The sequence below is a fragment of the Cyprinodon tularosa genome, unplaced genomic scaffold (genome assembly GCF_016077235.1).
Source record: "Cyprinodon tularosa strain WSP-4 unplaced genomic scaffold, ASM1607723v1 ctg928, whole genome shotgun sequence".
NCBI lineage: Eukaryota > Metazoa > Chordata > Actinopteri > Cyprinodontiformes > Cyprinodontidae > Cyprinodon > Cyprinodon tularosa.
The window spans coordinates 20777-32817 of record NW_024039705.1 but is presented as its reverse complement, the minus strand read 5'-3'; the positions used below and the strand labels follow the sequence as shown (position 1 = coordinate 32817).

General features: G+C 43.1%; 2 protein-coding genes across 2 annotated transcripts in view; one reads left to right on the top strand and one right to left on the bottom strand.

Annotated features, from left to right (window-relative positions):
- LOC119776361 (cilia- and flagella-associated protein 44) overlaps positions 1–7258 on the top strand; it is a 45530-nt gene extending 38272 nt beyond the window's left edge. Inside the window, exons 31-34 of the mRNA XM_038274740.1 lie at positions 1246–1423; positions 3236–3396; positions 3480–3608; positions 6980–7258. Of these exons, the coding sequence (XP_038130668.1) occupies positions 1246–1423; positions 3236–3396; positions 3480–3602 (462 nt within the window). The 3' untranslated portion in view covers positions 3603–3608; positions 6980–7258. The remainder of the gene's footprint in view (positions 1–1245; positions 1424–3235; positions 3397–3479; positions 3609–6979) is intronic.
- Positions 7259–10513: 3255 nt separating this feature from the next.
- Positions 10514–11532, bottom strand: brcc3 (BRCA1/BRCA2-containing complex, subunit 3). Its single transcript, XM_038274735.1, has one exon. The coding sequence runs from the start codon at positions 11420–11422 to the stop codon at positions 10640–10642; it is 783 nt and encodes a 260-aa protein (XP_038130663.1). The 5' UTR covers positions 11423–11532; the 3' UTR covers positions 10514–10639.
- Positions 11533–12041: the final 509 nt, after the last annotated feature.

The window sequence follows — 12041 nt, the reverse complement described above, 5'->3', positions numbered from 1 at the left end:
GAGTTTTGACTCAACTTTGGAATCAGTTTAGGAAGGATTAGACTTGGAAGAGGCTCTACGCTCATTCATTTTTGAGAAGGACGTTTTCGCCGTTTTATTTTTTATTTATGTTATTTAACCAGGAAGTCCCATTGAGATTCACAATCTCTTTTTCAAGAGAGACCTGGCCAAGGTAGCAGCCAAACCATAGGAAGTTCGTACATATTTACAACATATTACATTTTGCAAAATAAAGAATAAAAAAATAAATAAAATAAATAAATAAAAACGACAGGTTTTAACGACAGGCTGTTTGTTTCTGCCCCCCCACTAGCTTCCTGTCGGACTTCCTACGTCACAGTCAGTCGCGCCTATTACTCAGAGCGTTGGCCAATAGCCACAGACATGGTTTGAAAAACAACGGGTTGTTCTCATCAACAATCTTCCGACGTCTCATTCATCGGGGCCAGACTAAATTGCGCATTTAATCTCACATTTAGTCTGGTTTATCAGGCTAGTTATTCCACCTTTCTGATTCCTGATCCTCCACGGACGGGTTGGTCGTTGGATCGCCAACTTGAAGAGGGAGGATTTGCCATCGAACTTCTGGCCAGAGAAAAAACCCGTAATATGTAGCCAACATTTGGAAGAAGAATGTTTTCAAGATGACTTGGATAATAGCGCGTTGTGACAAACACCAGATACAGCACTGGGACTTGATCAACAGCCGATACCGCACCGTGACGTCACTAACCAGTAGGTGGCAGTAGTGTTCTTTGACAAACATGGATGCCTCCAGTAAAGCACATTCACATGGAAATTATTCTGAATTAAAAACACTTAATTACTTTCAGAAGTTTGATTTCTGAATATGAGCGAACTTTTCCTTTAAGAACCGTCCTGGAAAAAGTTTAATTAATCGGGATTTTAGCTGAAAATTGCTGCCAAGTTACAAGAAAATATCCAATGATTTCTGAGTAAGAATTCCATAACAGCTCTAAGTTCGGGCTGTTTAGTTGAAGGAAATGCTGTGAGTTCTGGGAAGGTAAAGTCTGTATTTAATGAGTCGATGCAATCAACTGGTTTTCCTTAGATAGAAAACTTTGAAAAAATTTGGCTGTTTGATCTGGTTGAACTGAAAAGTGCCTTGAGATGATTTGTGTTGTGAATTGGTGCTATAGAAATAAACTGAATTGAATTGTTTAGTGAAAATAAACTGATTACTACATCTTCTCTCCCCCACCTGCCTCCTCACATATGGAGCAGATTAAATTCCTGTCCGATGGCTCTATACCTTCGGATCTGAGCGAGGCGTTGGTGCTGGACCGGACCAGGCAGCCGCTGGAGGTGGAGAACATCCAGCTGAAAGATCAGCAGCATCAGGCTCAACAGGAGCAAAAAAGGCTGATCGTTGACCGCAGGGACATGATCGCCTGCATCAAAGGTGAAATCGGTCGCTGCTTCCTAATCTTAATGCCGGCGGGCCCGCTGCAAGGCCCACCTCGCAACCGCTCATGTTTATCTATTCACAGAAATGGCCAAAACACAGTCACATGGTGTTTCATCTTGAAACAGGGCTTTAAAGTTATTTTTTCACAAAAACATTTTGTTTTATAGCTGTGTAAACATATAAAGTGAAATTTAAAATTCCACCTGACATGTGGAAGTAATGCAACAGCAGGTATTAATTTTTAGCCCCGCCCTCTAATGGCCGCCATCATTGGAAACTGGAGGCTCAGACCTTTCCATGGAGGGGTCAGAGGTCATCATGCGACCATTGCAGGGGAATGTAACCAGTATGCGGTTCATTAACTTGCTTTGGTATTTTTATTTTCTATTCAGTCTAGCGATATTATTGGTAAATTTCAATGAAACAACGGCTAAATCTTAGGAGCAAAGGCTTTGGCTGTTTCTCAATTCACAAGAACGCGAGTATGGACTCGCGTCCTCGCCAAGTATGTTCTTGACTAGAAGCCAGGAAAGTCTGGACTCAGGGAGAACTACTTAACACACGGCTATGCAGAGAGAGGGCTGATTCGGACGGGCTAACGTTAGCCCTGGCCGCTGCAGACGGGCTAACGTTAGCCCTGGCCATTGCTGACGGGCTAACGTTAGCCCTGGCCGCTGCAGACGGGCTAACGTTAGCCCTGGCCGCTGCAGACGGGCTAACGTTAGCCCTGGCCATTGCTGACGGGCTAACGTTAGCCCTGGCCGCTGCAGACGGGCTAACGTTAGCCTTGGCCGCTGCTGCAGACAGGCTAACGTTAGCCCTGGCCGCTGCAGACAGGCTAACGTTAGCCCTGGCCGCTGCAGACGGGCTAACGTTAGCCCCGGCTGGTGTTACCCTTGGAGGTCCGCTGGTTGCCACGGTCCTCTCAGTTTTTTTTTTATTACGCATTAAATCGGTAAATGTTCCATATACTGAAGCTTAAATTATAATATTCTCGCCTCAAATGATCTTAAAATGTACTTTTATTGAGCAACAGCAACAGAAAAGAGAACTTTTAAGTTAATCCTCTTAGCTCAGTGAGCGCTAACCTAGAAGCTGCTGCTGCCGCAGTGCATGCTGGGACAGCTGTCAGTCTGCAGGACGGACAAGTCTGCTCTGATGCATGCTGGGTAAAGAGGGAGTGGCCAGAAAAACATCCGGGGACTTTGTCCGTTCTCGGTCTGCTGTTCTAGGAAAATGGAACAGTGCTAGAGCTGAGGATGATGACGTTTCACCAGGACACGAGGACGCACAAGTACACAGATTGAGAAACGGCCATTGTCTCAACAGAAGGTCTCCAATAATGTAAATCGGCATATTTGTCTGACCAGAATCCCATTTAGGATTGGAAAAAAAAGCTTTTTTGCTATTTTAGCATTGTGCCAAAATCAGATTTCTGCCTAGCAAAACTGCCTCCTAAAACAAACATGCTTAAACTGATTCAGTCCAAATTAGCTGTAGTTACAGCCAAGATGTCCAGATCCAGAGTTTCAAATGCGCTTTGAAGTGTTTATTTTTGGAAAAAAATGGCAAGGCTAAATATTTAATATTTTTTCTTTGTTTAATCACTTATAAATCAGACATGGTGACATTTTAAATAGTGGTTCCACCTGAACAATATTCCTCCTTTCAATCATATCTCCAATTGATAGTTTGGGAGCAGAACTTGCTTTAATTCACATATTTAATTTCAGACCTCTGGGCTGAAGGGGTTAACTTAAACCTTTGAATCACAATATCCTGCTTCTGATTGCTGCGTTGATCCAGAGCTGGAGGTGCAGTGCAACGAGTTGCAGATGGGGAGGTTTGGGAAACCGGTGGATGTGGAAACTCTGCAGATGCTGACAGGGTGCAGGAGGGAGGAGGAGCTCAAACAGGAGAAGCTGCTCCTAGAAGCAGCTCAGGCCGAGGAGATGAAACTCTGGGATGTAAGTCCTCTCGCCATCAACTGTCCTTCCTGTTATTCATTAATAGAATCCTTTAAAACCAGCTGGATTGAATCTCTTCCCAGGAGAAGTTTGAGGAGGCAATGGAGGCTTTATCAGCATTGATGGAGACCAACGTTGAGCGTCTCTACGGCATGACGATCCTGAACGAGCAGCGGAAGGACCTGGATTTAAGATTCGACGCCTGACATGAGGTAAAGGTCATTTTCTCACACAAACTATTTATTCCAAATCAGATTCTAGAATCCATTAAAAGATTTGGCCCCAGGCTGATCAGAGTCATTAAAGTTGTAGGAAAATCATGTTTAAATGTCAAATCATTCTTGCTTAAACATGTGGAAATAAATGTACTCTTTATCAGAGGATATTGTCCCAAAATTGAGAAAATCCTGTCTTAAAACTTTTTTTTTCCGTTATCTTATCCAGGACAGTTAGTTCTACGTCAGCCTGAACACCTAAATTTGGCCAATCATATATCAACGGTCATCTGTCAATCTAATGTTTTTGGTCATAGCATCTTGATTCATATGTCGCAGCTAATATACGCAACGGTTGAAATCAGAATCCTTTCCTTTCCCATTGAGTTGCGTCCCAGTGTTCACGGGGATGGACGTCTGTGTCTTCGGCAGGCGTAGAGCTAACAGAACTGGCAGCGTTGCGAGGCAAGGGCTCAAACATGTACGGCTGGAAGCCTTCTACACCAAACCAAGCTTCTGCCGCCCTGGCGTCCTCTTCCACAACATCTTCGTCCCCGCTTTCCTCCTCTAAATAAAAAATGGATGACGGAGGAGAAACTCTCCTCCTCTTGCATGTTTCCTCTGTCCATAGCGTTCCTTGACAGCGTCGTTTCTAAGTCACCAATTTAGTGCTACTTGGTCCCAATGGAATTTCCCACTGGGAACCTGCTAGCACTAAGATGCTAACTGGTTAGCAAGATGCTGCCGACAAACCGGCCACAACCAAACTGGCTTGCAAACCTTCCGCCACAACAATCCTGCCCCCTTGATAAACGATCATTCACTTTATTCTCTTGTGTAAAGTCGGGCACCACTCGGTGCTATGACTCGGCTAAAACCGGCCAGTGGGATCAGCTAACTCCGTCAACGTGCCGCCCCGCTGTGCTCCAGGCCGTCTGTGCAAAGCAAAGCCTACAGCCTGTCGCTACCCGATCCGTAAGCACGATCAGTCCTGCTCATGTGCCATCAGCTCATTTGCGCATCCAGATATACATCCAGGTCGCCCTCCATTTTATTTTGTTAAAAAGACCTAAATGACAGGTCATCTCAGGTCACTTTCCAGTTCACCAGATTGTCCAGTCAGATTGATTCAAAGTTTTCTATCTAAGGAAAACCAGCTGATTGCATCGACTCATTGACTCTTCAGCAATCCCTCACACTAAGCATGCTTGTAGCGACAGTGGAGAGGAAAAACTCCCTTTGAACAGGAAGAAACCTCCAGCAGAACCAGGCTCAGTGTGAGCGGCCATCTGCTGAGGCCCACTGGGGTTCAAGGAGACAGAAGCAGACATAGAAAAAGAAGCATAGATACAAAAGGCATTTACATCCAATAATTTAATTAAACAATCTTAGTTTTTGGGAATATATAAGAATTATGCACTAATTTGTAGTAACCGATATGTTATTATATTTAAATTTGACAAACCGGATTTTCTCAACGTTCTTTTTTCCTTGGTGTGATTGGAATTGACCTGGTCAGACCAGAGCTGGGGCCTGTTTCAATAAGGAAGTTCAACCAACTCTGAGTTAAAACTTGAACTCTGAATTGACTTATCCTGAGATTGGAAACTCTGCGTTTTGGGTTTCAGAACAGCTGAAATGAGTTAGTTCAATCAACTCTAAATTGACTGACTCTGAGTTAAGCGTGTGCACCACAACTATAAAAAGCCATTATCAATGGAGCACAGATATTACGAGTCACCATGGCAACAGCGTCAGACAAAAAAAGGTGTGCATATTTCTCACCAGCAGAACTGGATGTGCTTATGCAAGCATATGCAGAATTTGAACATGTATTAAAAAAAAAAAAAGAGCAACACGGCTGCAGCGGCGAAGGAGAGAGAGCTAGCTTGGGTGAAAATAGCTGCTCGAGTCAATGCGTAAGTTTACATTTTAATTACTTTTATACAGTGTTGGGTGTAATGAATTAAGTTACTTAAGTCATATAAATACTGTAATTAAATTAAAGACTATAAAACAATAGTGGATTTAATATCAAATTTTAAAAGGTATATTTTGATTTGAACTTTCTCCCTCTAGTTACACACTTTGGTCAATTTAAGATTAATTCATGCAATTGAATATTGTTTATTTGAAGGCATTAGAAGTGCAGTTTCTTGTCTGTCCTTGTATTGTTCAAGTGGTTGAGGTTGATTTGGGATTTAGAAAGTAATTAATAAGTAAGTAAAACAAATTAGTAAGTAGACCAATACTTTCTAGAGACAGTAATTATTACATTAATCTAATTAGACTTGTTGAAGATAAAATTTGTAGTTAGTAATTAAGAACTATTTTAGAGTAACTTACCCAACTGTTATAATATCAGAGGTGAAACTGGAAGAACAGTATTTTATTAAACCTAATTTAGTTTTCATGGATAGGTGCAATCCTGCAGGCATCAAAAGAACATGGCAGCAGCTGAAAATGAAATATAAAAATATACTTCAAGCAGGTAAGCCTTGAGCACATCATGGGAGTAGAGTAGCTACCTGGCTTTACAAACAGGGTCATCCATTAAAGGACATGCCATTTCATTCCCTTTGATGCGCTCTACGTGACTGAAATGTGTGCAATGAATACTGTATGTCCCCAAAGAATCAATGAGGTGTTTAAACACCACTTCCTCTTTAAAAAAGGGGAGGAGACCAAAATAAACTCTGGATTTTCTGAAGAAAACCTGCTCCCGACCAGGTTAGGTTCACAGAGTAAATTGCCATGGTAACTGACTCTGAGTATAAGTTACCTCTCTTTCAGAAACGGGCTTGACTCACTCTGCTTTCTCAGGTTTAACTTACCTCCCTTTCTGAAACAGAAAACCCAGAGTTTCCCTCATTTCAGGGTTAACAAACTCAGAGTTTTCACTTAACCTCCTTTCTGAAACAGGCCCCAGAGCAAAAAATAGCTCGGCTCTGTGTTTTTACTGCGACAGACAGAGAAGACGGAAGTGGACGTTGACGTGCGAAGGAGTAGCGGTGGAATCAACTGGTTTTCCTTAGATAGAAAACTTTAAATAAGTCTGACTGGATGATCTGGTGAACCTTGAGATGACTTGTTGTGAATTGGCACTATAGAAATAAACTGATTGAAATTGGATGTGGAACTGCTCTCATTGATTATCATGACTGACAAGTAGTCCACACGACGTACGAGAGCAGGCAAAGTGGAGTTAGGATTGACCCCTGACCCTCACTGATCCAGCAATTCTTGCACAGCAGCCCAGTTGATGTCTGCTGAGATAAACCTAACCCATACAATCCTAGATTCAACCTTTGGGGGAGATGTTTGATCGATTGTTCCCATTTTTTGACATCCTGTTCGTGTTTCTCCAGGATGCAGAGCAATTCCAGGACCAGAGTGAGCATATGGAAGAGGAAGTGATGGAGCAGCTCCAGGAGCTGGTGAACATATAATCATAGCAGACCCTGAAGGAGAAAACCTGCTGCCCCACACCTGTCCCATCCTGCTTCAGATATCTCAAATGGCCACGCCCCCCAACACTGGCAGACCCAGGAGGGAGGAGCCTCCAACACCTTTCCAGCAGATGAAAAATCCACTGCAGCTAAAGTTACTTCATTAAAATTAGAAATGAACAAATTGAGAGACGTTGATTTTTTTCCTCTAATCTAATTTATTTCAGATTTTTATTCAAAAATTGCCAAAATATTTTGGAAAAAGGAACTTTAAATCTGAAATGATTCCATCCTGTTCAATAAATGGTAAGTGTTTTTCATAAGAGTAATTTTCATGTGAATGTGCTTTACTGGAGGCATCCATGTTTGTCAAAGAACACTACTGCCACCTACTGGTTTGTGACGTCACGGTGCGGTATCGGCTGTTGATCAAGTCCCAGTGCTGTATCTGGTGTTTGTCACAACGCGCTATTATCCAAGTCATCTTGAAAACATTCTTCTTCCAAATGTTGGCTACATATTACGGGTTTTTTCTCTGGCCAGAAGTTCGATGGCAAATCCTCCCTCTTCAAGTTGGCGATCCAACGACCAACCCGTCCGTGGAGGATCAGGAATCAGAAAGGTGGAATAACACTTTTTTCCACTTTTACCCGATGTATTCCAGCATCCAGCTGCCATGCACGTGGTTATTGTCAGTTTCACTATAGCTCTGGTGAATTTCAATGGTGAAGTCCTCTGGAAATCTTCAATAATTGTTGTTGATTGCAGATGTGTCTAGTAGTTCCCATTGATTTAGCTTGTAAAGCGGGGAGAATGGCGCTAGGCTTACCGCACCGTGACGTCACTGCTGGAAGATAGCAGGAGGGAGGTGTTATTATTTTTCGGCAAAAATGGTTGCTCCCACACTCAGAGATCATGACGAAAATTATTGTTTTTATTTTTTTACTGATTATTGCTAAAGTTATTAAATCACTGCAAACATATTAGTTTTAGGTATAAATAATGATCCATGATTATTCCTTGTTGACCACAGCACTTCTTTTGGTTGTAGCTTCTCATAAAATGATGGAGATAAAAACTCCTTTAAATTAGTAAAACTTTGTTTTACATAATGGCCCCTAAACTTATCTTCCTGCCTCCCCCTTTGGTTTTCCTCAGTTTTCCACCACAGACCAACCATTTCAACAGCTGGAAAAAACAAAGTCAACTGCAGTAAATTACATTTTTACAAGAATATAAACTAAAATCTTCTTAAAACTAAAGTAAAGACAAAATCAACCAAGAAATACTCTGAAATAAGCAAGAGAAAAGACTAGAAAACAACTGACAAAAACAGGTAAACACACCAAAACTAGTGTAGCAAACCGCTAACGGCTTAAATAACAGAACATGGAAAAATGTGATTAGAAAATCTAAAAACAACCTTAAGGAAAAATAAAGCAACTAAATTATTACAATATACAGAAAGAAATCTAAGAAAGTCTAAACAATGAAAGCAGATCAGGAGTTCCCAAACATTTCAACCATTGACCTCAAACATTGACCTCCCTAAAAAATACACCTTTATTTATTAATATAGAGGGAATTATCTACATTTACTGTTTAATTTAAACATTTTCCATTACTTTTTTACTTATCATTTTGAATGTAATTTTTATTATTCAATAGGAAATGTTTTTATTAGATTATTAAAATTTAATGTTAATCATAAATTCCTTAGTATGCATATATTTATTTTACGATTTTAGCCCTGTAACGTCCTTATCATGAGCTATAGTTCTGCTGCTATAGGCTTAGACTGCTGGAGGACATAGGGACCCCTTTTTCATCATTCTGCTTCATTCTATCTCTATTCTCCCACTCTGCAGAATCTGTTAGTTCAATCTCTAACGTTCTGCTCTCTCTGCTTTTTCTCATAGTAGCTTCATCTGGTCTGTTCCTGTTTGGCTGTGACTCCATCCTGGAGAGAAATATCAGCTGTGCTGCTGCCATCAACACCTTTGTTTCTAGATGTTGGAGCTTGGCCTGTTTTCCAGTGTAGTCCTGTTTCTCTGACTGTGACTAACTGGATGTGCTCTCTTCATCCTCTGACATGGGAGCTGGCTCGGAGCTCGTCTGCCTGGCTGTGTGTTTCCTGGACGGGGCCGCCTGTGGAGCTGGTTGACAGTTGCCTTTTGTATCTAACTCAGAGTTGGTTGAACTTCCTTATTGAAACAGGCCCCAGCTCTGGTCTGACCAGGTCAATTCCAATCACACCAAGGAAAAAAGAACGTTGAGAAAATCCGGTTTGTCAAATTTAAATATAATAACATATCGGTTACTACAAATTAGTGCATAATTCTTATATATTCCCAAAAACTAAGATTGTTTAATTAAATTATTGGATGTAAATGCCTTTTGTATCTATGCTTCTTTTTCTATGTCTGCTTCTGTCTCCTTGAACCCCAGTGGGCCTCAGCAGATGGCCGCTCACACTGAGCCTGGTTCTGCTGGAGGTTTCTTCCTGTTCAAAGGGAGTTTTTCCTCTCCACTGCAGTGTTTTTCCTCTCCACTGGCATGCTTAGTGTGAGGGATTGCTGAAGAGTCAATGAGTCGATGCAATCAGCTGGTTTTCCTTAGATAGAAAACTTTGAATCAATCTGACTGGATGATCTGGTTGAACTGGAAAGTGACCTGAGATGACATGATGTGAATTGGAGCTATAGAAATAAACTGAATTGAAATACATCTAAATCTAAACAAGCTAAACTGTCCAGCAGCTGCATTAAGAACCATGGACAGCGCCTCCCATAGTGTTGGGAATCAGCTGAACCTTTAGATCCAGAGTATCTTTGTCCAGGTCAGAACAGATCTGCTGGTGTTAAAGTGTTCATGATGGCAAACTCCTTTCCATCTAATTTATTTCTACATTATCTCACAAATAAGAAAGGAAACTAGCAGCTGAACCCACTTCCTTCTCAAAAACTAGAATAAAAAAGCAGCTTTTCTCTTTCTGAGAAGCTCTGCAGGATTCAGGTTTGGAGACAACATCTAAAAGCAGCGAACTCTGCTCTCCAGAGCGAGTAGATTGGTAACCCCGCCTCCTGCTCTCCTCTATCTTGTCTGCTGTCATGATTCATGCAGCTATTATTTCATCCAAATGAAAAATGGAGAACAGATAAGCAGATCATGGCTTGTCTACAGTGAAAAGAAGGACTGGGTTATTTACTTTGGCCTTTTTGGAAACACAGGAAGGAGCAATCAGCTAAGTGAGCTTAGTGCTTGGAAAAAATCTTTCATTCCTTTAGAGACAGCATGAAAAGTCAGCTGAGTACAAAACATAGAGAGGAAAACAAGAAGAAAAGGGACAAGAAGAGAGGGACACAACCTAGAACAGATAATGAGGGCCCCCTGTCTGTCTTTGCCTAGGGCCCCAAATTTCCTAACTCCGCCCCTGACCAAGAACTCAAATCATCAACTTTAATCTTTTTATTTACATTTATTTACATCAGGTTTTACAGTAATCACAGAGGGGGAGCAGGGGGCTCTGAGTTCCGCCCACTGCATCGATGACTCCATCATCGGACAGCAGCCCGCCGCTCACAGCGCCGCCAGCTCCCGCAGCAGCCGCTCCTTCTCCCGCTGCAGCTCCGTGACGCTCTGCCGGTTGTGCTGCAGCCGGTCCTCCAGCCACTGCAGCAGCGGGCCGCTCACGGCCGACATCTGGCTGCACAGGTTCTTGGTGAACACCGAGCCGTTGTGGATCTTGGTGACCGGGTCCAGGTGGGCCAGCCCGTGGATCCTGCGGTACGTGTCCTGCTCCTCCTGACACAGGATCCGCGGCAGTTCCACGGCGGACTCCAGACACGCCTTCCCGATCGCCTCCCGGGGCACCACGTGCACAGGTATCTCCACGCGCTCGTATTCGGAGCCCTTCTGCGCCTGCGCGGACTGGAAGCAGGTGTAGAGGACGCGGCCCGTCCGGGTGTTCTTGTCCTCGATGAAACAGGAGAAGATGAGTCCCACGAAGCCCTGGTCCAGCATCTGGTACATGGCCTGGGTCCGCACGTCCACGTGGGAGGGCCAGACGGTGATGTGCGGGTGGGAGTGGTACCAGCCCACCACCCGCATGGGTCTGCCGGTGCTGTCCGCCAGCCGCTCCGCCTCGGTGGAGGCGGCGGACAGCTGCTCCGGGGAGATCTCCACCCGGTCCTTCCGCTTGTCGGAGCGGCGGAGGATGATCACCGAGTGGATGTGGACGATCCGGGAGGCCTCCACCTCCCCGATGCACAGACCCATCACCTCCTCCTTCTCGGTGCTCAGGGCGTGGTTCATGCAGACCAGGAAGGCGTCAGACTCCAGGTGGACGGAGCTGACGGCCATAGTTACCCGAAAGAAGAAGGTTCTGGTGCCGAGAAGAGAAAAACAAACAGCGGAGACCGGATACAGCTTTACTTCCTGCTTCCTTCCTCTGCCGGTGGCACCAGCGCGCCTGAGCGCCCCCCACTGGTCCGGAATGGTCCTGCAGGCTTCTGCTCTGATTTATTTTTTCTTTCTATGGAGGGAATTCTGTTACAAAAAACCCCCAAAACAAAAAAGGTTATTAAAGGAAAAATTCGCACATATTCAGAATTGAAACTTCTGAAAGTACTTTAAATATGAAATCATTACATACTGTTTAATAAATTATTATTTTCCTTTTTAGATTGGGGATTTGCAAACAATTTACAGGTGCATACCGCCACCTACTGTACATTAGTATGTAGCTCTATAGTTCTACCTACTATGTTCTATTTTTTATTTTTGTGTTATGTAAAATTAAAAACAATGTTTTATCAATAACCAAAATCTCCACCTGTCCCTAAAATTTCTATAATATTCCATTCTCTCCCTTTTTCCATAATTACTTTCCTCATCCTCTCTCTTTCAGTTGCATACCGTAAATCCTCTAATATTGGCCTGTATTCCGTTAGCAGCCGGGTCTCTAATAATGGCCTGTCTG